Source organism: Myripristis murdjan, chromosome 10 (genome assembly GCF_902150065.1).
Source record: "Myripristis murdjan chromosome 10, fMyrMur1.1, whole genome shotgun sequence".
Classification (NCBI taxonomy): Eukaryota; Metazoa; Chordata; class Actinopteri; order Holocentriformes; family Holocentridae; genus Myripristis; species Myripristis murdjan.
Genome location: NC_043989.1, coordinates 24,802,448 through 24,829,443, shown reverse-complemented (window position 1 = coordinate 24,829,443; position 26,996 = coordinate 24,802,448). Strand labels below are relative to the sequence as shown.

The window sequence follows — 26,996 nt, the reverse complement described above, 5'->3', positions numbered from 1 at the left end:
ATCTCATTGGTTGAGTCAAACCAATAAGTGGATCCAAAGAGCCACATTTCAATTCCATTCACATATGGCGGACGCCTTTAGCCAAAGCAACTTAAATATGAGTTTTTTATACACCACAAGGAGTGAATAACAACATCAAGCGCGACAAAGCTTTGGACATTTGTTCTGGCTAAGTAACATTAGACTGAAGCCTGATGAAAAAACAAGGGCTATGTCCCAAAAGCACACTGCATATTAATACTAAACTGTAAATCCTGTATACTAATCTTCATAGTATCATATTTTGGCACGTGTGACAGAAATTCAACGTACTGTAACAACAGCATTTTTCTTCTAACTAGAAATGACCCAAAATGTCTGCTGACGACAGCGTCATGTTACCTTGTCATGTCTAGATGGTAACCTAGATTAGCAGCACTTGCACTTGTGTATACTGACATCTTTGAGCATACTGCATTTTCACACTTTTAGAGAACACACTACATTCTCAAAACTTTGTCAACGTGACCACGAAATATGCTTTTTGGGACAAGGCTGAAGCGTTAGAGAGGTTACTGATGTTAATAATGACATTAATGAGGGACCTCCTCCAATTAAGTGGAGAAGAGTCTTTCCAGCAAGCCAACATTGCTGTGTTACAATGGAACAAAACTTAATCTATTAACCAGTGTTTACCCTGCTATTTACATCAAAATGGCTGTTGTGAAAAAAATCTACTATGATGACCAGCCATAAATGAATGAGAAAAGCTTAGTTCCATTCATATTTTCTATTTGTATTTTCAGCACAGCACTTCTTTGTCACTCCAGTTTGCCAGTTGGTTGTCTTGCTCTCTAAATGTTGCAGTTCTTTGGTTCCACTCATCCAGGTTCATCCAGTAAGATTATTTCTGCTTCCTCCAGAGCAGCTCTGCCTCCAAAAATGCTTTCACAAAGAAAACTCAATCTAGCAGAATTGGCTTCTTCCACACACAATGCTGAGGATTTTTTTCTGAAACTACTGCCTGTTAGATGTGTTTTTACCTTGCATTCACAACACTCTTCCCCATCCCAAGCCCATCCACGCTTTGTGAAGTAATTGACAGTGGCAAATTCAATCAGAGCAGAGAAGACGAAGGCGTAGCAGACGGCGATGAAACCAGTCCATGGCGGTGGCATAGGCGACCTTGGGAAGGGAATTCCGTGCACTTATACTGAGCGTTGTCATTGTAAGAACAGTGGTTACACCTGAAAACAGAGAACAACAAAATCATGGCTTGATCGTAACTTGGTCATGATTACAAATGTGTTTACTTTGACCATCAGATAGAGGTTAATTTTGAGCCAAGGGATCAACTGACACCCCTCTCACACAAAAGCCTCAATATTATGGCTATACTTCACTTCACTGCTGTTCTTCTTACGGACTGGCATCTTTCTTTTCCAATGACAGCTTTTGTGTCTTTACTGTCCGGGTTTCTATTAGCCCACTGGCCCTCATGACCACTGACCTTCAGTAATGCTTTCACAGTTGGGGGGCGGGTTCGCTACTGGACTTGGTCACATACCTGGACTTTCCCTGAGGTAACCAGTCTTAGGTCACCGTCATTACCTTCCGCTTGACTTTTAAACAAGTACAGCTATAGGCCCATTTCTCACTGAAGTGGGAAGCAGTTATATTATATATGGTGACTTTACTGGTATCTAGGAGGTGGATGTTCTATTACTCAAAAATATAAGAGAGGTTTTGTCTTTTCACCACAAATAAAGTACAGAGTGATAGAAAGAGAGCCAAAGCAGTCTTTTTTACTTTACACAGCTGTAGCTGTACTGTAAGATTACTGTATTGGGACAAAGTACTGCAAACTATAGGAGAAATTGGTTTATCCAAGCTTGCAAATGTATACAATGTAAAAAATTAAAGCTGCCATTATTTCAATGACAGTATTTTCCATCTATAGTAAAATCACTAAAACAGACTGGAAATTGTTTTCCCACAGCAGTTACAGCAAACATGCCCAAGCACAACATGCACACATTTTGTGCACTTTGACAAAGCAAGTAGTTGCCATAGGTGTCAATATGTGTTGGAACTAAAAATGCAGAGCACTTTTGAAACTTTTTTCCACCCCTTCAGAATGAACTGGATTGCAGTCAAATTGTATAAAACACCAAACCTCATCCTGTTTTCAAAAGTGCCCCACCATTTGTCAAACACTTTTGGATATTTTTGTAGAACAACCACACTATCATAATCATTATCATAATTGTATTCATAATCACAAACATAACTTCTTTAAACAGACTGACGAGCTTGGTCAGCGTCCTGGCAGAAGCAGACACTTACCAAACACAGTCCTGGCTGGCACCGACTCTCTGTTCAGCCAGAAAGACACTTGGGAGAGAATGGACAGTCATGATGCAGGGGAGGTAAGTCTGGATGACAAAATAGCCAATTTCCTCTTCAAATGGAAATGAGCTGTCATGACTGTATATTCACCTGTGGAGAGAAGAACCAAGGTCAGTGTAAACCACCACCATCTCCACAAACCACTACCTCTGCAATTACTACTATACCAATAATCATTTTAATATAATTTGATTAGATTTGATAATAAATGAATCTCACAAATATACTGATATTTTAACATTCCTTTTCTGATTTCTAAATGAGACCATTGGATGGTATATCAGAAGCCATTGGTTTATTTTACATTATTACCATGTTCAGCTGTGCATGAACACCACTGAATTTGATTCAACCTGAATTATACAACACGTAGATCTGACCGAGCGATCTGATTGGTCAATCAGACGTTTAGAATGTGCTCAAATGAGCATGACAGCACGGCTAGCCGTGCTCAAATGAAAAATACTGAATTAATCACTGAAAATATTACTTCGCCTATATCTTATTGCCCAAGTCTGTGTGGTTTCCATGGGCAACAAGAAACGTTTGACTGAAACCTGCATCAAAAGCCACTGTCAACTTTGTTAACCATTCATAATGGACCATTTTGTTGTAATTTTGATTTATTTGGCAGCCTAACTTGGATGAATGGCTGAACAAGGAAGACAAAGCAGAACAAAAAAGGAGAGATACAAGAGAGTGCGACTAGTGAAAGAGCTGGATCAGCTGGAGAGGTTGAGAAACGAAGCCAGTACGGCCCGGTCAACGTCTTGGGCTGTGAAATGTCTTCAAGACTATCTGACAAACACCGGGCAAACAGTGGATTTTTCAACTGTAAGTTAAGAGGAGATAAACAAGATCCTATGTGAGTTTCAGCCAGGGCCAAGCACTACTCAATCAGCAGTCGGTTTGAGAGCCAGGATTAACAGTTTCATTAACGATCCACCTCTTAGTCGGCATGGTGTCTCAGGCAAGATAATGAGTTCACGACTTCTAACAACATCTTCAGTGGACTCATCAAGTCTCTCAGGAGAGCTGGTCATGACAAGACTCAGCACCATCCCACCATTAGCCTACAAAGGAGGACCTTAAAATACTGAGGAACTGCTCTGCCATGAAGCCCAAAACACCACAGGGGCTGGTCAATAAAGTGTGGTTCGACATCCAGCTTCACTTTGGGAGGAGAGAAAAGGAGGGGCTGCGGAGACTGACACCTCAATCATTCGTCATCAAACAAGATGCAACAAATGGGTTAATCAAGCAGCAGCATTAACAGCGTTACCATTAAATGTTAGGAAAAAAAAAGTCAAACTTCCCAAATGATGTGGTTTATTTTGAATTTAAGGAGCCAAATATGTGACTCTTTTCCTTCAACGAGGAAACGAAGAATCACAAAAGCCATCAGGAAAGGGATCGCCAGAGCAGAAGAGGAGCTATGTTTGAGGAGCTGGGGAGTGAGTTGTGTCCAGTCTCATCTTTTGGAAAGTATCTGTCTAAATTGCCTAAAGAAGCGAAAGCTTTTTACCACCATCCAAGGAGAGCAGCAAAGTTGGAGGATGAGGTGTGGCACTCTTTGGAGCGATGGGTGTTAACTACCTCGGCTCGATGCTTTCTCGCATTTGTAAGGAGGCTGGCACGTCAGTCATCTATTACAAATCACTGCATAAGAAGTACCACAATCTTCAGCGATGCTAACGGCTGCATCACTGTTGTGACAATAATAACGGTCCAGCACACCCTCTCGTGTAATAATGCTTAAAAAATGATGCTAAAAAGACCAGAGATAAAAACCAAACAAACAAACAAACATAAAAAACAGCTAATTAGAGGAAATGTCTAGGCTTGCTTATATGAAATGACCACAATTTCCTGAAATACTGACAGAAGTTTAGGGCTGTCCAAAGGAGGGAGAGCCAGCCAGACGCAGAGAGACAATCTGATGTGGGAAAATCTGCCTTCACGGCTGTGATGTATTTAGTCGTCTGCCTGGATTTAAGGTATCGGCATTGCAATTTTTTTGTTTTTTAACGTCAACAAGAAAGAAAGAACAACTACAATGCAGAGTGTTATAGCTGGCCCTGTTTATCAAAAACCAGAGGTTACCTAACAGAAATCACATCTGACTCAGTTTCTGGCAAACATGAGCTCACTTCTAGTTGAAATATACAGTGATCATTGATTAAAATAATTTATGAATCACTCATACACCTTACGCTGTGAAGAGTTTACATGAACTCTGGTTTACACCACATTCACAACACCAGAAGAAGGGATAACAACAAGTTATTTCACCAGTAGTAGTGCATCACAGCTAATTTAATTATCTAAAAAAATGTTATCAACGGTCTTTTGTATGATAGCAGCTAGAAGCTGGGTAGGTATTGTATGTATGCACCAACTGAACAGTTTTTTGGGGGTTAAAGTGAATGGTGACTTCTAGGGTTTAGATTTCATATCAGTCAAACTATTCCCATAATGTTATTAAGTGACATACAGTTGACTAATGAGCAAACAATGCTTTCGTTGTGTCAGGAAATAAAGTTATCATTACTCACAGTTACTGCTCTATTTATTTCCTGTGTGACTTCCATCAGAAATTAAGAGTATCTAATGAAAGTTGAGTTTGAGTGAAGGTGACTAATGAGATGTTACAAATCCTCTCTTATTAAGAAACTGTGGTGGTGTACAACCAGCCTGAACCTGATTGACTTTATTTTTATTTATTTATTTATTTATTTTTGTTAAGGCGACTCCTTCCACTTCCCCAAGTTCCACTCCCCACAAACTTTATGTTAATAAAACCTGGCAACCGAGACACTGAATACTAATGATTTTCTTTGTGAATTGACTGTCTTGTCACGTACGCGTGATTAAAAGTTTGAAAAAAATGATAAAAAACATCACATGCATTATTCTTATGATCTTTGGATTGTGTAGTCGAGAAGTGTATGCATAAACAATTCTCTCTCGGAGCCAGAAAACAGAAAGCCAGCTGTCACTAAAGCCCATGATGAGTCCAGTGTGTAAACATTTGGATTCAGCACCTGCTGTCTCCTTGTGTTTTGCTCGCAGCGCACACTAGCAGTGTTTTATGCAGTTAAAAAATATTAGACAAGATTTCATACTCCGAGTCAAACCTGACCAAAAAAGTTAAGAACAGTAATTCCAGTGCTTCATGCAAGTGGGATGCATCCACATCTTTTGTGTGCCGCCCTGCTATATAATTTAAATCAATAAAACCATCATATTTTACATGAGGATCATGCAGAATACAGCTTTAAGATACTCCAGCTTCCTTTGGCAGCGGTTAGAGCAGCCCTACGTCAGCTGTTGGGAGTACATTTTGGATACAATAATCCATCCATACATAGAAAAGTAAGACAGTACGATTTCCTAACCACAGTGCAAAAGGCCGTGAAACACTGCCAACGCTGCAGCAGCAGGCAGGCCTTCCAAATGGAAGATATCTCAAAGAGAAGCCAAGATTAGACATGAGAAGAAAAAGATGTGTTACCCATGGCAACAGAACAGAGAAACATAGCTCATTTGCTGCGATTCTGAAATGAAGGCCTTGATACACGCTGCCACTTGGCGAGAGGAAAGTCTTTTTGAGCAGTGGGAGGGGGAAGGGGGTGTCAATTCCACGGACTAATCCCAAAATTTTTTTATTCCCTCTTTTTGTGCACAGTAGTTGTATTGCTTGCATTTTTAGCAGTTATGTGAGGACTAATTCTCTCTCTCTCTCTCTCTCTCTCTCTCTCAGTGCACATACACACAGAAACGAATGCATGAGCACACACACACACGGACACATGCAGATGAAAACACACACTCCGGCACTTGAATTTAGAGAAATACAGTGAGTGCACCCTCTGTACCCTATGGAGCTCTATATCTTCTGTAATTTAATTTGCATGCCAGCCCTGATGCCTCTGTTGTGGATGGGGGAGGACGTACAAGCAAGGAATCCACGGGATGTGGCTGCATTTTCTCTAGAGAAGCTCGTGATCCCTTCACTGAGAGGCAAGATGGTAATTATAGTATGGAGATGATAATCGCGTCATGGTTACAGATGTAGGAAACAAGGTTCTCTGCTAACATCACTGGAAAGCCTCACTGGTAAAGGATATGCTGTACAGTATAGCAGCTGTCCAACAGAGGGCACATAGTCTCATGCATGACAATAGGATGAAGAAATAGAGACATCATAAGAATTGACAACGCTCAAAGACGCCGTAAATAATTTAGCTCTATTTTATGTTCGGGGAGGCGTTTTTCAGCCAACTATGAGTCAAAATGAAGGTTTGCCTGCAAATACAGCACAGACAGTTCTACATAAATCTATAGTTCATTTCCACCACTTCATTAACATGCCTGTTAACTCGTGGTTATTTAAATAATGAGGGAGAATATGAAGCGTTCCTGCCCAGAGAATTGGCACTATTTGACATCCATCAATAACAACACAGGAATACTTAATGAATGTTTCATAAGAGGTGAATCCATTTTAATGATTGCACGATAAGCCTGCATAAAACTCTCAAATTCAGCATTCTGTTTTGAGAGTGATTTTTGTGCGTTAATACACAGCGTTAGCAGCGCCATGACTGTCTAATGCAATGAACAAGGACATATACATTCACATAAACTCGACATGAAATGTTTTAAAATAGCATTATTTAGAAGTCGGACATCACCCTGTGTGACAAATACATAAATGCATGGCAGAATCGGGGAATTTCTCCACCAGAGTGTGATAAGCTCACAGGCCGATGTAAGATGTCCCTCCCAGTGAAGCCTGAGAGCACATTCATTCGTGCCAAATGACCTAGTTTGCAAGTACGCTACACCAAACACTGACACAGTAGTAATGAATGATTAATTTCAACTCAGCCAATCAGGAAATGTGGAGTGACTAGTTAAACAACAGAAACAGTCACTGGCAGACATCCTGTGTGTTCTATTCAGACATCATACAGCACTTAACCTAGATAGGAGCATTTAGTTCAGATGAAAGGATATTCTTACTCAGTGAAAGTGAGGCAGGGATTCCCATGATAGTGGAATACACCCACTGGGGAAATACTGTATAGTGGTAATCCATACCTATAGGGAATAGTGGTGGAACACCACCTCAGGGAATCAGTGATATATAATATGTTCTGTTTTGCTGTTTTACATATATTTTCTGCATGTAGTTCACAATGCAAGCTTTTATCCAAAGCTGCATGTACAATTAAGCCTGTTTAGATTGTTTGGTCTAAACAGAGAAATGATCTGCCATCTGTATCAATAACGCTGACTTGGTGTCAATCTATGGCTTTGCTTCCATGTGGACAGAAGCAGAGCCTTCATTCTACTGGCTTTTTAATATTTGTATATCAAGATTAAATGCCCTATTTATGCCACAGGGAAAATCACACTGTTCATTTCAGTGAATGGTAGCTTTCATTGAAAGAATTTTTGTAGCACAAATAAGTGGGTCTAGATTTAACGCTCAGCATTTCATGCCAGTTTGGATATCATCACCGACTCTACCCTAGAAAACCTCAAAACTTCAGAAAAAAGAAGTCCTGAGGATGAAAATTGGAGCAGTTTGTGAGGGAAAGAGGACTCGCTGTACATGCTCAGGCATATAAAGAACACCTAAAACTCCACATGGATGCTTTGCAAACCGCCCACTCCTTCTACTTTAGCGTTAAAGCCTGGAAGCAATAACCCCAGGTCAATATTCTTCAACAGCAACAAACTTCTCCAACTCTTGCACTCGCTCACCATAGGCAAATGCAACTCGTTCTTTACATTCTTCTAAACGAAGACAATCACAATTCACAGCTCCGCCACCCCTGAACCCATCAGAAACACCCTTGTGACCCAAATTCAACATCTCTCAATTATTCCTAAATACCACCTCTGACATTATCTCAGTTTGCTGGCATGATGATTTCTGCTTGGGTCCTGTCTCCCAGTAATCAGGCCTCCACATAGTATCACCATTATTATCATCATTATTATTATCATCATCTCATAATGTTCTGCTCCAAAGAGCTGCAGTACTTCAGTCATGTTTTTCAGCCAAAGAGTGTCACCAAAACTGGATTGGTCCTGTTTCTCAGCGACACAGAGAGAATGATACACGCATTTATATCTTTATGGTTCAACAACTGAGACACCGAAACAGATGAGAGGCAACTAAGCGCTCAAGTGAAAGAAGCATTGAGGAATAGCTGGTGCTCCTGGATTTCAGGGAATAGAGGCCACCCAGAAAAAAGATGATTGATGCATAGGGAAGATTATACATCTGTGTTCCTTCCTGTACTTTTTGAGTGCCTGGATCATCGTAACCTTTTCTACTGAAACACCTTGTTGACTTGTATTAACCAACAAGCTGTGGCATGGCTACACATTGTGCAAAAATTCTGCAGCAAGGCCCAAAGGTCCACATTATTATTTAATTTTTGGCATCGCCTCCAATTCTGGCACCCCTGACATTTTGAAATTATTTTATCATTCTTATAAAAGGCTTTATCAAGGACTTGATTCTAGCTGCCTCTCAGGCATTTTAACCCCCCAAGTCCATACCAATCTGGCAAAATCTGAAAACACTGTTTTCGTATCAAATTGTTTTCCGTCCACACCAGCATTTTCGCAACGTTTTTAAAAAGTTGGACATCCATACCAAAAAGCAGAAAATACTTTAATTTCTTTAAAGCTTCTGTAGGTAACTTTTTCCTTCATAATTCTGACAAATCGCCATTATACAAAGAGGGTCCAATCCAAACTAAAAGCACTGAGATAAAAAAGCCAGTCTTCCAGGCTACTCCTACGGCTGTAATCTCATTTGTCAAAACTGGGATGAATCAAACCATCAATCACCTCAAGGAAGCGTAGTGATCAGCATTGGCTACCTAAGCTAGTAGTTTAGCTTAATTAATCTTAGCTGTGAGTCACCACCTCCAACTTCCTCACTACATCGGCTTTGGCACCACAAGCACAAGTGTGTGCACATGGGAGCAGCAAGTGCTGAATCTCAGGTCGGTGCTTTGATAGGCATGCTTGTATTATTTTGCCCACTATGTTGTTTATTTTGGTTCCACCGGGATCACATGACAATCATACATTATCCACCTTATTTTGAAATGCAGAAATAAATGTTTTATTTGTTTTCTTTCTTCTGTTGGATCACTTTCCCACTAACCTTGACTGCTTTATTTGATGATATTGTGGGAGCTCTTCAAAAAATATCAATCAGTTGTTGCGTTAGCTGCTGTGGAAAAAGTCAGTTGGCTAGCCAATAACCAGAAGAGCCTGTCTGGACATCTCGCACTAAAAAAAAAAATAAAAATAAAAATAAAAAAAGTTCATCATGAAGCCCTCCGTTTTCCTCGTTTTTTGCTGGCTACATTCTATCCACTTGGGACAGCTTTTTCAAGAAGCAGGTTTTCAGTGATAAAATGTTGATTTAGTGTGGACAGAGGGGCAAAATGTAGATATACTCTAAATTTTCAGATTTCTGGATTAGTGGACGGAGGCTTGGACTTTTGCCGCTGGACTGCAGACTCAGACTGGCTCGATATATTATGTTACCATGGCAACTCGTCCATCATGTGCTAACTTGTGTGTCTGTTCTGTTCAGTGTGTCTGTCAGGTCTATTTTGGGGTCCCTCAGGGTTCGTTATTGGTTCCAAGTTATTCCCCATTATTCCCCAATTATCCCCCAGTTATTCTTACTTTGCATGCTTTCAATGTTAATATCCATTAAAAATTTATTTTCTGTCACTTTACACTGATGATGCACAACTTTATATAACAATAAATGTGTGACATAACACACAAAAAGGCCTGAATCCAGAATGCTAGACAACACAATTGATGGAAACTAATTTAGATGAATAACAGCTACCTCAGGGGCAATTTTCTATAATCCACTTGACCTTCTTTTTCCAGTTACATGAAGGCAACATGCAAAACATATTTCTTCACATCTTCTCTTCTTCAATGACATAGAGATACTCACTCTCTTACTGTTGTACCTTACAGAACTTACTCCTGCACCACACTGCACTTCTACTAATCCAACTCCACGTCAGCCTTTTAAATTTAATGGTCCAACTTCTCATGCAAAACAGAAAACAAGAGCACATCACTCTTCCTGGCTGGCCTTGGTCACTCTCCAGTGGCTCTCTATAATTATATTGTGTGTATTGATTATAGTGCTTTTATAAAGGCCTATTTGTAAATTACAAAGCATTAGCCAGCCTCACATCTCAATACATCACTGAGGTACTTACTCCATTACCAGTCTGTGCGTAATCTCCAGTAACAGGACATCAGACTTCTTGTCATTACTGGCAGTTGTGAGAAATCAGCTGTGAACCATCGCCAACAGGACTCCCTCCCTCGACAACAAGCCTTCTGGCCTCGCCAGGAAGTCAGAGATTGTTTCTGCATCTAAAACCAGACTCAAGGCTCATTTAATTTGTGCAGCTTACAATCTATCTTAGCCTGATCTTATCTTATCCAGCCCATCTTATCTTCTCACTGTGCCAGACATTCCTCTGCACTGTTTGCCTCCTTGTACTCTCACACACACGCAACACACACGAGTCCTGGCTCTGTTTCTTGGAATCTGTGTGACTTTGTTTGCATGGAGTGAACTACTTCTATTTTTTGTCCTCATTATCGCTTGCTTTATTTTTCTATGTATTTGTGTTCTTTGTTTTCCACATAACACTTTTTGATAAATGTTGCTTGTTAAAAGTGTTTTAAAAATAAATTTGACTTGACTGCTGGTTTCCTTTGATAGAGCATATTTCTATTTCTGTGTGGCTGAGCAGCGTGTAACAGGAGCCGGCGCTGCTCGATGGCAACATGTCTCTGGAATTTCTTACAGAACTGACACATTTGTCCCTGCTTTAAAAATTACCCTGGATTTATTCTATTAAAAGTTTCTAGAATAAATAAAAAACTGCATTGAAAACCTTTTTTCCCACTGGCAACACTTCCTAATGGCCAATTGTTAAACAAATTTTTGTCTCCACCTCTTGCTTATTGTAATTTTTCTTTTTTTCAAACTCTAGACTTTCATTCATCTTTTTTTTTTTTTTTTTTTTTAACTTCTGGCATCTTGTTAAATAATTAGAGATTTTCCTGTCTGAATGAGAGGTGCAATACAAAGAGATGCTACTATTCTTTAGTACTCCACAATGACAATCAACCTTCCAGCTTTGCCTGTCCTCTTAGTCATACGCTGGTTAAAATTATCCTGCCATCCGCTGAGCTTGTCACTGTTGGATGCGCTTGCTTATGTCTCCTTTCCAGTTTGAGCAGAACGTACCTTTTTCTGTACACGCTGAGTTATTCACTCTCTGGGCCCGGAACATAGCTTTTCTTTGTCATTTAATGCACCACTGCACTTTTGTGAGACACGCCTGTGTCTTTGGGCATCAACATAAGACAGCTGAATCACTGAAGATACAGCAGCCATTCACTCCTGCTACAGCTCCCTCGTTTGTGGCTTTGACAGCTACGATTGACAGATGTGCTTCCTTATGTCCCGTTCTGCCTATCTGTCTGTCTTTCTTTCTTTCTTATTGACATTTCAACATTGGCAGAAGAATTTTCTCTACCCTGCCTTTGGAAAAAAAAAAAGCACGGCATCTGAGTTTTTCTCATCTTTGTTCTCCAAAGGGGCTTCCTGTAAAGTGGAAAGGCTTGTTAGAGCTGCAGCTCAACTGTCGTGCTGCTTTTGGGTCTCCAAGCCATGCTAAATGAAGACGGACAAAATACAGAACAAAGTGCGAAATTCAAGATGCACGAATTTGTCACATGCCTATTTGTCAAATCTCCGTCAAGCAGAGGCAGCCAGGATGAAAATTCATTTCCATCTTGCAAGTCCAGGAAAGTGAATAACGAAGAGGACGTAACCCAGCAGCATTTAACAGTTGGCAATGTGCAGAAAGAGGCAGCGATGGTCAAGGTCAACCCAATCAAGCAACATTTTCACAATATGATATTATGGGGAAATTCATGTTATTTGATATAATATGATAAAACAGAAAGATATTTAGGTTTCACAAATGAGTGCACGGTGCAGGTGGAAACCATGGATGGATACAGATGCCATCTCAGCTTTTATTTAGACTCTATTTTCACTGCCATTTCATCAATAACTATTCACTATTCTTTTTTTGCTTGGAAGTAAGATTTAACAGTATATTATTACTCTGACTAGGCATCTTTCCATTTTCTTGAATAACACCATGTTAGACAATATGCAAAGTAGCCCTTCTTTCCTATTTTTGAGGCATTTGAAAGCTGGACAAGAATGTACCAGAGTGGAGGTGGTTCAGTAGGAATTGGAGGCGTCAGAATATGGATGAAATTCTCTCTCGGCTGTGCCACACCTCCACAAAAGCTTACCGGTGCTTGACTTGATAGTTTCTTGTCCAACTGTTTGTCCAAGGAGGTCATACTGGTTCAGGCGGGAGCTTTCTCCTTCCACCACCACAGAGTCAGAGGCGTTTCGAGTCCAAGCGTAAGTCACCTCTGAAATTGTGTAGGCATCTAAAAAAAGACAAAATGATAAAACCAGTGGGAATAAATCTGGGGCATGGAATTTAAAGAATAAAAGAATTTAAATCCATGAACAATCAATCAATCAGAACATAGACGGAATATGAAGCTTGAAAGCTAATGATTTTTCATGAGAGTGGAGTAATAGAATCTGATTCATGCTGTCTCTCCATTGGATTTGGTTAAAGATCACCACGCTGATGCAACAAATTCTTAAAATGTCAACATTTATTCTACATTTTCCTCATTTCACATAGTTCTTCGACTGCTTTATTTCAGATTCCTTAGGACACTATCATCATCATCATCAGTGTTACTCACAGCTGCCAAATTTCAGCGGACAGGAATGGAAGTCCATTGGGAAATCCTCCAGATGCATCGGGCACTCAGCATGCACAGTTAACCTGCGTCAAAATTCACAAACAATGAAGAAAAACGACTTTTCGAGGCATAAACAGACATAACCATAGATTAAGCACAGTCTCAAAAAACTCACAAGCCCTGTGCACTATTCAATCCATGCCTCGAAGAAAAGAAAAAAAAACATTTCCACTGTAATCAGCAGCAACAAAGTAAACAAGGTGCTGCAGAGACCAGCAGAAAAAATGCTACGTCTATAAGATTGTAGGCTACTTTGATAAGAAATTGCATTGTATGTACCTGAAGTATTCTATCATGCCTTTTGCAATATTCAACCACTGCAAAATAACTTGGCAATGTTTTATTATTCAAATTGATTCACTCGAAATGCTCTGCAAATGCACATGGTGATTCAGTGGTGCGCCATCAGAGGCATGGTGTTAGAAGGATGCAAAGTTGCATAAAAACATGATGCACAAGGAGAACATTTGGAGAAATTGGATTCCTATGCGTTGCCACTGGAAGGATATTTTATTAAGTGTATTTTTGTCATGGACCATGTACAAAACACATTGATCTCAAACAAAGAGAGAAGATTCTTTGTACCACATTTAGCTACAAGCTACTTTCCATCTGCAGGTCCTGTGTGACTTCAGGGCCATCCAAGGTTACTGATCCACCCAATTCCACCCTCTCAAATCACTTCTGCTTTTGCAGCAGGATTTACCTCATAGTGTAAAGCAGCGTCCCATCATCTTTAATCCTCAACAGTTTGTTGGGCATGGTCATGTTATGAGCCACAGACTTTTTCCCATTGTGGAAGAACGTGTCCGGAGTCCAGATTTTACTTGCCATCAGGTTGTTGAGAGGCAAAATATTCATTGGTCCGTTAAATTTCAACCTTTCATCTTTCCAGCTTTGCCGGAAGAAAACATCTATTGTGTACTCCTGTGGGCATAAGAGATGAATGAAATGAGTGCATGAATCAAAAAGACAAAACAATACAAATGCAAATATGTCAATAGTCACACTCAGCATAATATGTGCTGTTTTCAGTTGCATGTGTTTCTTCTTACCCTCACAGTTTTTTTGAATGCGAAGGGTCTGGGTCAGATTCAAGCCCAGTACACTGCGACTTAGCCTTAGCATTATGTTGTACACACTCTAGATGGTGAGGCACCAGGGCGTCCTATCATCATTTTTAGATGTTTAAATTCGGCCTATCTCCATGGCAACCATTTGTTTCAATTCATTTCAGGGTGGTTCAAAAATCTACTCGTAGAGACTTGAAAATTTCTTGAGATAGCTGGTTCATAGCAATGAAAATCCCACCTGAGCTTATTTTTGTCAGTGTTACTTTTGTGTGGTAGTTTAGTTAAATCTCTACATTGATTTCATCCGGTGCCTGTACATGTTAGTGGGAAGCACCAATATGTGGGACTTCAAAGATGGCTGCTGAGAAGCATTCACATGCTATTAGCTGTCAAACTCAGAAATGCTCTCCATGCAGAGACACCCAACAGAAGAAATACACAACAGAATGAGCACCAGAGAATAGTCCCTGTAAAGATTGCTTTACAAACTAAATTCATGTGTTCCTGTTGGCTGGAGCAGCAGAGAATTTTAAGGCCTGTTTAACACCTGTACATAAAAAATAGGCAAATTGAGAAAATATTTAAAAACCTATAAAGGTATTAAATGCTTTGCAAAATAGTAATTATTATTTATTTGCCAAATAATAATGTAAAATATGCATGTGGTGTAGCATGGGATAAAACATGCAAAAACATTAATGTGGTGCTGTAAAACATGGGTGCTACATGGGTTATTATAGATCTAGGTATATGGTGTTTTTCTCAAAGCTGCATAGAGGTGCAGCCAGCAGTCTTGGTGAGCCTTGCAGCTCGGAGCCAGTGTCATCTTAAGCTCTGAGGCCAACCCAACCCCTTGACCTACAATCCTCCCTTGTCAAAATAAACCAGGCACAAGAAGGATTTGGGGCAGAAAGCACTGCACTGTAAAATGTGTGTGTGTGTTTGCGTGTGTGCATGAGTGTGTGTTGGTGTGATCGACAGACCAAGAGGGAGCAAGACAGGGAGAAAGATACACCAGTGTTATCCCCAGAATTGTATTCTTGTCATGGTGGAAAAGCCTTTGAAATAACATTTAGACCATCATGGGATGCTAAAACTCTCCACTGAAACCCAGACTGATGAAATTCTTTTGGAGATAGCAGATAAAATGGTGGGGAAACTCTGGGATGTATATGGGTCCAGTTACATCACAGGAGTGTAAGAGTGAAGTACAGCTGTTTTTGGCCTCTGGTTTTCACTTCTAGCCTCTTGCACATTTCTTTGGTACAGTTCTCATTAAAGTTAGAGGGGAGATTTTTTTTTCTCTCCAATTCCCTGTGGACTTCCTATAAATCATATGAAGCAGCCACTTCACCAAACAGCAGAATTGGTCTTCAGCATCGAATAAATCAGGTTAGAGGAGAATATTTCTGGCGCTTGCTCATTTTTATTGGACATTTGTGCAGGAACAGTGCCTGACACAAATCACACATTCTCCACCATGGGCACACAACACCATGAATTTGTACTTATGAATAAATGATGCTGCTGCTTTCTAATTTCCCATGCCTGAGTATACATTAAGATCATTCCAGAGTCCAGATATATTAGTGGCTTATCTCCAAGGTTATAAGCTATAATGGCTTTAGCACTTGTACTCAAGATTGTTCCTGTCAAACAAAAAGTTGGAGGTTATGTTCCCACCCTGGCCCATTGGTTTGTGGACAGGACCGGTCTTGGGCCCATGGATGAGTTCATGAAATTTTGGTGGTGAACATCTGTGACTTACTTACAAATTGACTTGTAGATAACATTGTATTCATGTGGTATTTTGTCAGCAAATCAAACCCAGGGGACAAATGATAAACAAACACAAACTGTTAAAAAAAAAAAGCTGCAGCTTCGTAGGTTGGAGAATTATTCAGCGTTGGCGGAGGTTTGTGCTCTACTGAGGCTCTTCAGGGGCCAGTGCATTGTACTCCAACATCATAACTGTTAAATCAATGGTTCAGCCACTTGAAAAATGGGTCTACAACAATACTGTCATTTTAAAGGGGCTGATGGCATGGTGTGAAGGTGGGCACGTGTTTCAGAATGATAAGCAGTGGGTAAACACAGGAGTGACTGGAATATCAAGAGGATGAAAAGTGTCCGAGGAGATGTCATCATATAGTAGCATGAGATACTTCAGGAACTGTGTGTGTGTAGGTAGAGAGAGAGAGACAGAGAGACAGAGAGAGAGAGAGGCTGAGAGAGGGAGAGATTCAGAAAGGAAGGGAAGCAGCGAGGAAGCTCACAACAAAGCAGGGCAAGATAAGCAACTCATCTTCCTCAAACTGAGAGGATGAGCAGCTAAAAGAACAAACTCTAGAAGAATAATGAATAACATCTCTCCAGTATCTGTTCTCACCATATCTGTATCTGAGACTGGTCCAAAGCTGGTGACGTAGATGTTTGTCTTCACCTCAGTTACACGATCTGAATAAGAGACAACAATTAGAGGCTCCAGGAGACACCAGTGGTTGGAAAACAAAGTCAAAAAGGAGAAAAAGCAATGGAATACAGAATATATATGGTTTATAGCCACATATAGTTATACAATAGTTTTCCCTGAAAATTTGTCATTTTAAAGAGGAAGCATTTGAAAAAATTGTATGCATTTATGACGAGTAATGTCCAGTGTGAGTTTTAATGGGCTTGAATGAACAAAACAACAATGAAAGAACAGCTCAGATAAGAATGGCTTTGTCGTCTGCAGATTACACGGCATTTAAGAATATGTCTGACTGCATGTTTTCTTGGATAGAAGAAGGCATCTTAATAATACTACATTAAACATAATGGTGGGAGGAGGTAAAAATCAGACTGTCTCCATCATAAATTCATTCAATTTTTTCATGTGGGAAGTCTTGTACCCTAAAAATCTAAAAAATGACTCTGGCAGAATGGTAAGCTACATATTAAAAAGAAGCAGGGAGGGGAAGTGATGAAATGTAGTGGTAAAAAGCAGCGGACAGGCCAATAAAATGTAAAACTCCCTTTTGTTACCGCAATAAATATGATATATTTATATTTGAGAAAACAGCAATAGGTTACATTTAAATAATGTCAACATTTTCCTTCCAAAAGGCCTCTGTTTGGCTAGCGAGGCTCTAATGCATTTGATCACATATTCATTGGAAGCATAATGTTTAGCAGCCTCAGTGCGTTTTCTTAGTGTACCAATATGTGATCTGTGCAAGCCAATTTATCAGCAAGTCTTTATTACGCCAAAGTGACATGTAAGCTCTGATTTTAAGCGTATGAAATTTGTCCTAAATGTTCACACTGATGTGACAGATAGGAAAAGCAAAGCCTCATATGCTCCTTGTTCAAGCGATAATGCGCTAGTGCATCAGGGCTAGTGCATCAGGTCCATTTGCTTTCTCTACACTCTGTCTCTTTCAATAATTACTCAAGCTAGATCTCTTATGCTCGGTCAATTCAAAAAGCTTTCACGTTTTACTCTACGCTCTGTACCGCACAGCAAACAGCATCTGACATATAATCTAAGGAGATCATTTCTCTTAAGTAAAGTGCTCTCATGCATGGCAAGGAGAGGCAAGCTGCTCTCCACATCACTCTAACAAGCACCAAGACACATAATGGATATGCTCTCTTATTTATGAGCCGGTGTAAATCAAGGGGAACTGGCAGGTTGCTCGATAATAGGTGCAATGCGTTTAGCAAGATATACAGTGAGGTGCGTTTTGTACACATACCTATGTGAACCAAGTCATGCCCTTTGAGGCATACAAAACGTGAGAGGTGCAACCGCTGTGTAAAATACAGCATAATCTTCACATTAAAACACTCATACTAGTGGAAGAAAAGGTACAACGTGCTACTTTGTATGTGTGAATGTGAATAAAAAGGTCAGCTACAGGTTCTCCCACACGTTTCCACTTGATAACCAGTGTTATCACTACCCTACCATGAAGTAAAACCAAAATACAGTACGGAAACTACAAGGGAGAACAAAATGAGCTATGTTACAAAACTAAAAACACCACTCAATGACAGCGCCTGCATGTTTGCATTTCGTGGACAGTGGAACAAATTCACAAGCAAAACTACAAAAATTTGTAGACATAATGCATCCTTGCAATGGTAACCAAGAAAAGAACAGCCCCTGAGGGGAAATCTTGGTCACTATTTTAAAATATCCAGAGTGCACTTAATGCCTAAGGATGTGAGGATGCTTATTTATAGGAGCAAGGACAATACCTAAAGTTCATTTATTCAGCAAGAGCAATCCTCAACATGTGCTTTTATTATAATCTGAATCATTTGCCACAGATGGACCAGCTGAACCGTATTTAATTGGTCAGAGGCAACCTGTCTGCTTTCGGAGACTATGCATCTTACTGTGCAACTATCCAAATGTCAACTTTATTCTTGCCAGTTTGGGTAGAGATGAGGAGCAGGACAAAACACACAGTGTGTGTTACACTGAGAGACTGGGACCAAGTGACATTGGCTCAGGAAGCCGCCTTTTTTATGAGGCCAAAATTGTATGCAGACAGATCACAGGAAATTACCTGTGTTTTCAGAAACAGAAATTTTTTTTTCTATGACATTATCATAGAGATACAACTCAACAGTGACCCAACCTACAGCCTTTACATTTCCTGTTCTAAACATTCGATGTCTGGATGGGCTTTCCTGGATAAAACTGGTTTTCTGGCTTGTTTGGAAAAAAACAGAAGAAGAACTGGTTTGTTCGCATGAGCAGCAAGAGCACTAGGGTAGAACCAAAAAAAAAAAAAAAGAGCGCCACCTACAGAAGCACAAACTTCAAGGAAAACAAGCCCAGCCCACACTGTTTGAGTGACAGGTGATCTCTGGGATGTGTAGTGCCAAAACACTGTGGCAATAAATGAACAGCAGCAAAGATGGAGACAAAATACAAAAAAATAATCTGTGAGAATCTCATGGATGATCTCATGGGTCATGCAAAAATTCAAATTAAAGCAACGAGAGTAGATCTGGTTTCTTCTGCACTACAGTGGATTTTTATAGCCCAGGATATATTCAGCTCATGCCAGTCACGACTTGTTTATATTGTTTTTATGCACTTTGAACTAACTCCTACGTAAAGCAATGCATATTTTATCACTTTACGTTTACGCATCATGAAAATCTTGCACATATATATTTGTGTGTAAATCCTAAACTACGTTAATTCAATGGACAATTCATTCATTTGAGGGTTTTTTCCCTTTGTCTCATTAAATCTCACATGATACATTATTCTCTTTAATTGAAACATGTGAGCATACTCCAAAATACAAAAGTTCAACATCTGTTTTAGCATGGTAAAAAGCTCTTTCTCTATAAGTATCCACTAATTAGATGAGTGTCTCACTGCCCATTTGAAATGTGTGACCTTTACATTCAACCCATAATAACGATGAAGGTTTAAACAATCAGTGTAATGACCCGCTATCTAGGTGGCAGTGTTTCTATTAGAAAAAAAAAAAAAAAAAAAAGTCCAGCTTCAAGCAGGAGCCATCCTGATGTTGGTGACGGTGCGTGTGGCTGTCAGAAGACAAGTTTGTACAATTTTATCTGAGAGATTTCAAATACTAGTAAAAGCATAGCCTATGAAAAGCAAAAGAAAAAAAAGAAAAACTGCAGTAGTTAGTTTTACATAAGTAAAGAATGTGAATCAATTACATTTACTTGTTTTGTTTTTTTTTTTCCTGAATACGACAAGGGGATTGTGAAAGTTGGGTGAAAATGTTCAGCCAAGGTGTGAAGATTCATAGTTACACTTAGATTTTCACAAGAATACAACTTTCAGCTCCTTTGTGATCAGATACTGCTCAATGAAGCACAGGCATGGTTTACAAAAAATGATTTTCTCAAGTGATGTAACGTCACCAAGAGGGTAGATCGCACCCTGACTGCCCCTCACCGTGAGCAGACAGCGATTCTTCATGACTACTCGGAGCAAACAGAAACCAAACTGAAAATGAATTAAAACCAGAGAGTTCATAAAGGGGACTGAATAATGTGGAAGTGACCTGAGACATCACTGCTCTCCACTCTTTCTTTTTTCAGCAATCCATCACTTATCACTAGTATGTGTCAAAATAGTTTGCTTGGGTTATGGTTGTCAAAAGTATCAAAGCAATACCGAAACAAAAAGCAGTTTAGAACCACAGAGGGAAGCTCTGCATGTCAGCAGCTCCAAATAAGGTAACTATTTTTTTTTTTTTTTTTAGTTCAATTCCCAGAAATCCTGTGGGGTGACATAAATAACAGCTCCATCTGACGTCATGTGACATGATGCTTCTCAATCTGTGATGCTTTACACCAAAGATACTAATGAAATGAGAGGAAAACATCTACGATCCAAAAACAATAATGCATATATACATAATAAAATTAAATAAAATTAAATGTGTAAAATAAAATATATACATTTTTTTTTAACTGAAAATTTAGAACAAAAATCTAATGTTGGTGAGTTCATCTTTCTCTCAGAAGCAGAGCGCTACTCTCTGCTGCTCAGGAGACACTTTGGATTTCACTCTTATTCATCTTTTATTCATCACATCCTGTGAGTGGGGAAGTGTCCCGCAGAAATCGACTGACAGAAGTGACACCAGAATCTGATTGGGCAGAGAAGGTATAGAGTCTGTGACGTCTCATTTAGCGGGTTATGGACACTCCTCTCTCTACTTTGTGATTTCAGCTAATAAAATGTTCCTATTGCAGCTTTAAAGTTGAAATGGGATTTATTGCTTAAAGTCACAGTTAGATGAAAAGGCCGGCCGGAAAAACAAATTAGTGGCAGAAGTGTGAGGACGAACAGAAGCGTGTTGCTTTGCAGTCACACTAATGATGATGTGGCAGCAACTGTGCTTTCCACATTCACTCTTGGCACCCTGGCTCAATTTCAGCGAATGTGATGGAAACCAATTGCTGCATTTGAGAAAAGCTTAGCATTGCCTTAACATTTGAAACAGATGGGAAATGTGGAAAAATAAATACTGTTCAAGCACTTAGGATTCCAATTTGAAGTCCACAGCAGTCTCATTACAGGCTCTACATGGGAGAAAAATGGTTGATTGTGTCTCTTTCAACAATCAAAGCAACACGCTTGTTTGGACATGAATATGCTCTGGTTATTTTGCCAAAACTTTAATCAAGAGAAAATGTGCGCAGCCTATATTAATACATTATTTCATTCACTGCTGTAACAATTGCAGTTTTCTCCCTCTCCCCTGAAACCTTCTTGCGGCCCACAGGGATACATGGATTCATTTTGAAAACCTCTGCCCTAGATTCATCTTTTCCGTCTTTATCAATTCATGATCAATGGAAGCTGTACGGCGTATACACTCTGATCTCTGCAATAAGGCACGGCAGAATGCTCATTAATACAGACGGAGCTGTCCCCGAGCTTTGGAAAAACATTTGAATAATGAAATTTCGTGGGATTCCCCTTGATATATTACACAGTTTGGTGAAATCTAAACGGAGGGTTTTTGGATGAAGAATAAACTGCTGTTTTTTTTTTTCTTTTTTTTTTAGCTGCTGTTTTATTCTGAGCAATTGGAAGCATTTTAAACTTTTTAAACTGGCAGATCTTCACATACATTATTTATTGACGTCTAAAAAAAGGGTATTTTTAAACCTGCTGTGTAATTCTGCCACACAAATGTGTAGCAATAAAGACTGGGGAAGTTATAAATGTTGATGACTGATTTATATATGATAAAGAGAGAGAGAGAGAGAGAGAGAGAGAGAGAGAGAGAGAGAATAGATAAAATATTGACCTGGATTTGAAACTCAAGCTCTTTTTGAGTTGTTCCACGCCGTTTGAACCCTGAAAGCCGTCACAGGGATTCAATCCATGCTGCTAAATGTATGAATGAACACATTTTCTGTGGCTGCGATGAGATGAGGCTGTTTGTCAGGCATTATGATTGTGTTATGCACCAGAGTTCAGTGCTGTGATCATATGTTTTTCTGCAGATGAGACACAGATGCAACATGTTCATGTGCAGAATTCCATCTGATGTCAGTTTCCCTTTTTAGCCTGAACTCTATAGGGTACAGCATGGCACTAGCACTGTCAGGTTAGGGGCTTTCATCCCACTAGGGCCACCTCTGGTAAAACTGTATGTGCTCATGATGCTCTGTGGTGGTACTTTGGGCAAAAACATCTAATTTAAATGTGAATGTTTTATTAAAAAGTCCGACTTGCACTCAGAGATTACAGGGTTCACTGTGGATGCAACATGGCTTCGCTGATTGGAATTCCCCTCCCTGCAATAATAAAATCATCCTGACCTCTGCAGGAAAGGCTTGAGGTTGACACCCGTATTATCAGGTGGACTGGGTTTCTCTGCTCTTGTCTCTGTTCCCGGCTAAGTTTCCATCCATAGAGGATCATCTCTCGATACAATTCAATTCAAAAATCACAAAACATATCTTATCCTTGTCCAAAATATCTTTTTAGATCAATAATCTGCAGTGTAAGCATGGGTGATGCCAAGTGAAATGTGCAGGGAAATTAAAGTATAAATACAGACATCATGTTTACATTTTCTATGGATTGGGATAATAAATATGGCTGTAAAAATCAGATTGGATTGAAGCAGGCCATTATATAGCATAATTTATCTAATGTGCAAACATGGCCTACAGTGCAAACATGAACCACAATTCCTGCACTTTTGTTAATCAGTAACAAGCTAGCAGCACTGTTACTGTAGGTCCAGTTGTACAAGCTGAGCACAGCCAAGCTAAGGAGGTCTATTCCTCACATGGCAGCTCCTGGGCTGGGCTGATGGCCCTAGGAATTTGAAATTCAAATGGCACCAAATCCTGAGGGAGGAGTTCAGCTCTGGGGTGAGGGGCCAGATGGAAATGAGATGCCAAACATGGAGGATGATCGGAGAGGTGAGGACTGATGGAGAGGCACTGAAGCCCCACAGTAGGAGAAGATGGGATTCTCCAGTCTCAGCCAAGGGAGTACACTGTCTTCTGCAGACATGGGAATTGAAAATATCCATCTAGCAGTGAAGCACACAATGCTTGTGTAGCTTAAAATGGAGCTACAGAAACACCTCAGAAGGCCTATGAAACAAATATTGGATGAAATCTTTAGCATAGGGCCGGAAGGAAAAGTAAGCATACGGAACAAAAATGACTGAAAACACGGGTCTAGTTCAATAAATTCACTTTCACTACAGCATACAGCACTTTGGAAATGAACCCCTTAAATGTCTTCCTTACCCCCAAGGCCAGGCCTTAGTCGGTTTATCATAGCCATCCAGTAGTCCTGTCCAGGATCCGTGTAAACAGCGTTATGTTGGTTTTCAAATCAGACGAGGAATCGGCATCCACTGACCTGGTCAACAGACACATGGGAAGAGACCCTTTAACAAACTGCTGATTACATTATCAATACTCATAATTCTGTTTTCCAGGGGTCCAATTCATGGAAAGAAAAAAGGGGTCATTATTGTCTGGAAGAGATTCCCTACATGCTCACAAACACGGGCACACACACACACACACACACACACACACACACACACACACACAAGTGACCCAGTTCAAGACAGAACATTTGTGTGCCATCTGATCTTGGAGCCAAATCACAATTGAATATGCAATGTAATCAGAGCCGGAGATTCATGGATGGCAAATGAATTCAGATAAGGTCCTAGATTACAGCCCTGCTTTCCCTCCAACACCTCACGACTGTTTACAGATCTGGTGGAACACCTACAGGTTTTAGGTGCCTGGTGCTTTCAGCAGGAGATGTTAATGCATGCAGTGTCGCTCCTTTTTTATGTGCTTTTATGCCCGGCTATTGATTCTCCACGTAGACTCTAATTAGAAAGGGTGTAGGACTGAATTTCATTTAATCTTTGATGGAGCCAATGTGGCTGTTTTTGTGACTGCATGTCAGCTGGGTTTTGTCAATATGTACTTTTTCATAGGTTTAGCTTGATGTGAAATTTTAAGTCACAGCTACAGTACATGTTTTGTAGAATGCCCCTGTGCATTGCATCAGAAATTATCACACTCGTAAAGTCAAGGCACACTATGCAAAAATGCAGAAAGTCGATTGAAGAGAGGACGCTTTGGACAAACAACTTGGAACGAGCAGTGATTTGAGTCTACATGGTTCTCATCGCTGGACAAACTGACTGACTCCAGATGAGTCTACATGGTTCTCATCGTTGGATAACTGACTGACTCCAGTTGAGTCTACATGGTTCTCACTGCTGGACAGCTGACTGACTCCGGTCGATCATGTCCTCACTTCATTAGACCCTTAACAAATTTGTGTAATGCGCCTTTAATACTGCACCAGACGTTCATGCGATTTTTTCCCCCCAGCAGAGCCAGGGGATTTCTCAAGTTTTGAGTTGTCATTTTCTCTTATTGGTTAAAGTTAGGTTAGGGTTAAGATTAGGATTAGGCACATGTTGGTTATGGATAACATTAGGGAGAAGCTGTGGTAAATTAATGTAAGTCAATGAAAAATCACCTCACTTTGTTGGGAAAATTTTTTTAGTTTAGCCAGTTTGCTGGTGTCGACAGCTAGCTGAACTGCTAATAGCAAGAGAAGACATTAATAGTAGTAATGTCATTAAATAATATGGATATTTGTGTTTTGTTTTGTTTTGTTTTTTTAAATTATGATTCACAGGTGAAATAATGAAATGAGTTTCGGAACGTTTTTTTAGCTACCTCAACATCGCGTGAGGCTGTGAACAAAAGTACCGTTAGCATGCTTGTCATTAGTGTGAACAAACAAGATGGAGACGGAGCAAGTTGCTCGTAAGAGAATGGCACAAGTTGTAAAACACGCTCACTAAAGATAACAACACAACCAGAAGAGGCAGTGTGGTGCGAGAATATCTGGTAAGTGTCAGTTTCATAATAAAGTTTCTACCATTTTGCTAGCTAAAAATGCTGGCTAATGGTAATTTAGCGATAACTGCTAACGTTCGCGCGCCTTCGTTGTCCGCCTCTAAAGAAATCAGCAAACCCAGGAACCTCTTCCTCACCATAGTGCAACAATATTAAACATTAAATCTACATCCTGCCTGCAGAATATGCAAACAAAATAGCTTAAAAAAGACCTTTGTAAAAAAAAAAAAAAAAAAAAAAAAAAAACATACATACATACATACAAAAAAAAAAATATGTAGGCTAGACGATTTTTATTAGTAACAGGGCAACTTTTCACTCTTAGGCTTAATTACATTGCCTTTTTCTATTAGAAACTGAAACATATTCCTGCATGCTATATATTTGACAAATTTTAATTCATAAAAATGTCAACAAGGCAACATTTCCCGTATATGAGGACTTGTTAGCTCACTAAGTCTCCTCAGCTGGCAGACAGTCTCAGAGCGCTGTGGCCGGGGAATTAGCTTTCCATGCGTTGTGTCCACATTGCATGAAGAGAGAGGGACTACACAGTGATTTGAAAGAAGAAAAAGAAAAAAAAAAAAAGAGTTTCCCTGTGATGTGAGCAGTGATCCCAGCCCATAACAGCGCTTCAAGGCGCCCCCCCTCCTTTTTTTCTTCTTCCCATTGAAAAAGACTCACCTCGTTTTCCAGAGAGCTGTCAGCGCCAGACAGATCAGAAGTAGAGGAGCGCTCTCCCTGTTCCACATAGCTGCTTCAACACCTACACACACACACACACACACACACACACACACACACACACACACACACACACACACACACACACACACACACACACACACAGGCTCAGTCCATCCCCGTGAAACAAACGACAAGGCTTTGCATGTGACCCACACCGCCGACTGTATATCTATTTACACACACTTGGCTGGGGATTTCTCCTGGTCCTTTAACATGCCCACAGAAGACAGAGAGAGAAAGGAAGACGAGGAGGAAGAGGAGACTGACAGTAATTAGTATTCAGTGACACGTCCCACGCCTCCACACAATGAACATTTGTGCTACCAAATGTATTTGCTTTTAAGTCAATCCGCCGATTTGGAGCTGTAACCAATTCAGAGGAGGAGGGGAGGGGGTAAAAATAATAATAAAATAAAAATGAATTAATACCCAAAAGCCTTATAATAATAGTAATAATAATAATGATGATGATATCCAGGGGAAACGTGAAAGGGGTATGAAGTCTCTCTCCCACGCTTTTGAGCCATCTCCTTAGATAGGCTTATAAATAATAATAAAATAAAGCAGCCCATTGTGTGTGCATGTGTGTGCGTGTGTGTGTGTGTGTGCGTGCAAGCGCGGGGGAAACAAGACTCACCTGAAGTGTAGGAAGTACTTGCAGCTGGAATCGTCGAAGATGCAAACAAAAAGTTAAGCGCGATTCGCCTCTCTCTCCTGATTTAGACGGGCTGAAGGAGCGCAAGTCTGTCATTAGAGCACAGCCGCAAGCGCTGATAAATCATAGTCCCAGCCGGCCGGAATAAATCCAAAATGCACAAGGCTTCATAGTTAAAAATAAATAAATAAAATAAAATAAAGAAATACAAATAATGAAATAAAATGGAATCAACAAAAAATAAATAAATA

At 40.0% G+C, this 26,996-nt stretch overlaps 1 protein-coding gene across 1 annotated transcript in view; it reads right to left on the bottom strand.

Moving 5' to 3' along the window:
- The window catches only part of LOC115366531 (gamma-aminobutyric acid receptor subunit alpha-2), a 28,583-nt gene extending 1,587 nt beyond the window's left edge, over positions 1-26,996 (bottom strand). The window contains 14 exon segments of the mRNA XM_074933725.1: positions 1,023-1,136; positions 1,138-1,226; positions 2,326-2,386; positions 2,388-2,434; positions 2,437-2,478; positions 12,811-12,954; positions 13,285-13,367; positions 14,051-14,271; positions 16,807-16,874; positions 23,691-23,715; positions 23,717-23,734; positions 23,736-23,805; positions 26,028-26,109; positions 26,728-26,996. Of these exon segments, the coding sequence (XP_074789826.1) occupies positions 1,023-1,136; positions 1,138-1,226; positions 2,326-2,386; positions 2,388-2,434; positions 2,437-2,478; positions 12,811-12,954; positions 13,285-13,367; positions 14,051-14,271; positions 16,807-16,874; positions 23,691-23,715; positions 23,717-23,734; positions 23,736-23,805; positions 26,028-26,095 (1,050 nt within the window). The 5' untranslated portion in view covers positions 26,096-26,109; positions 26,728-26,996.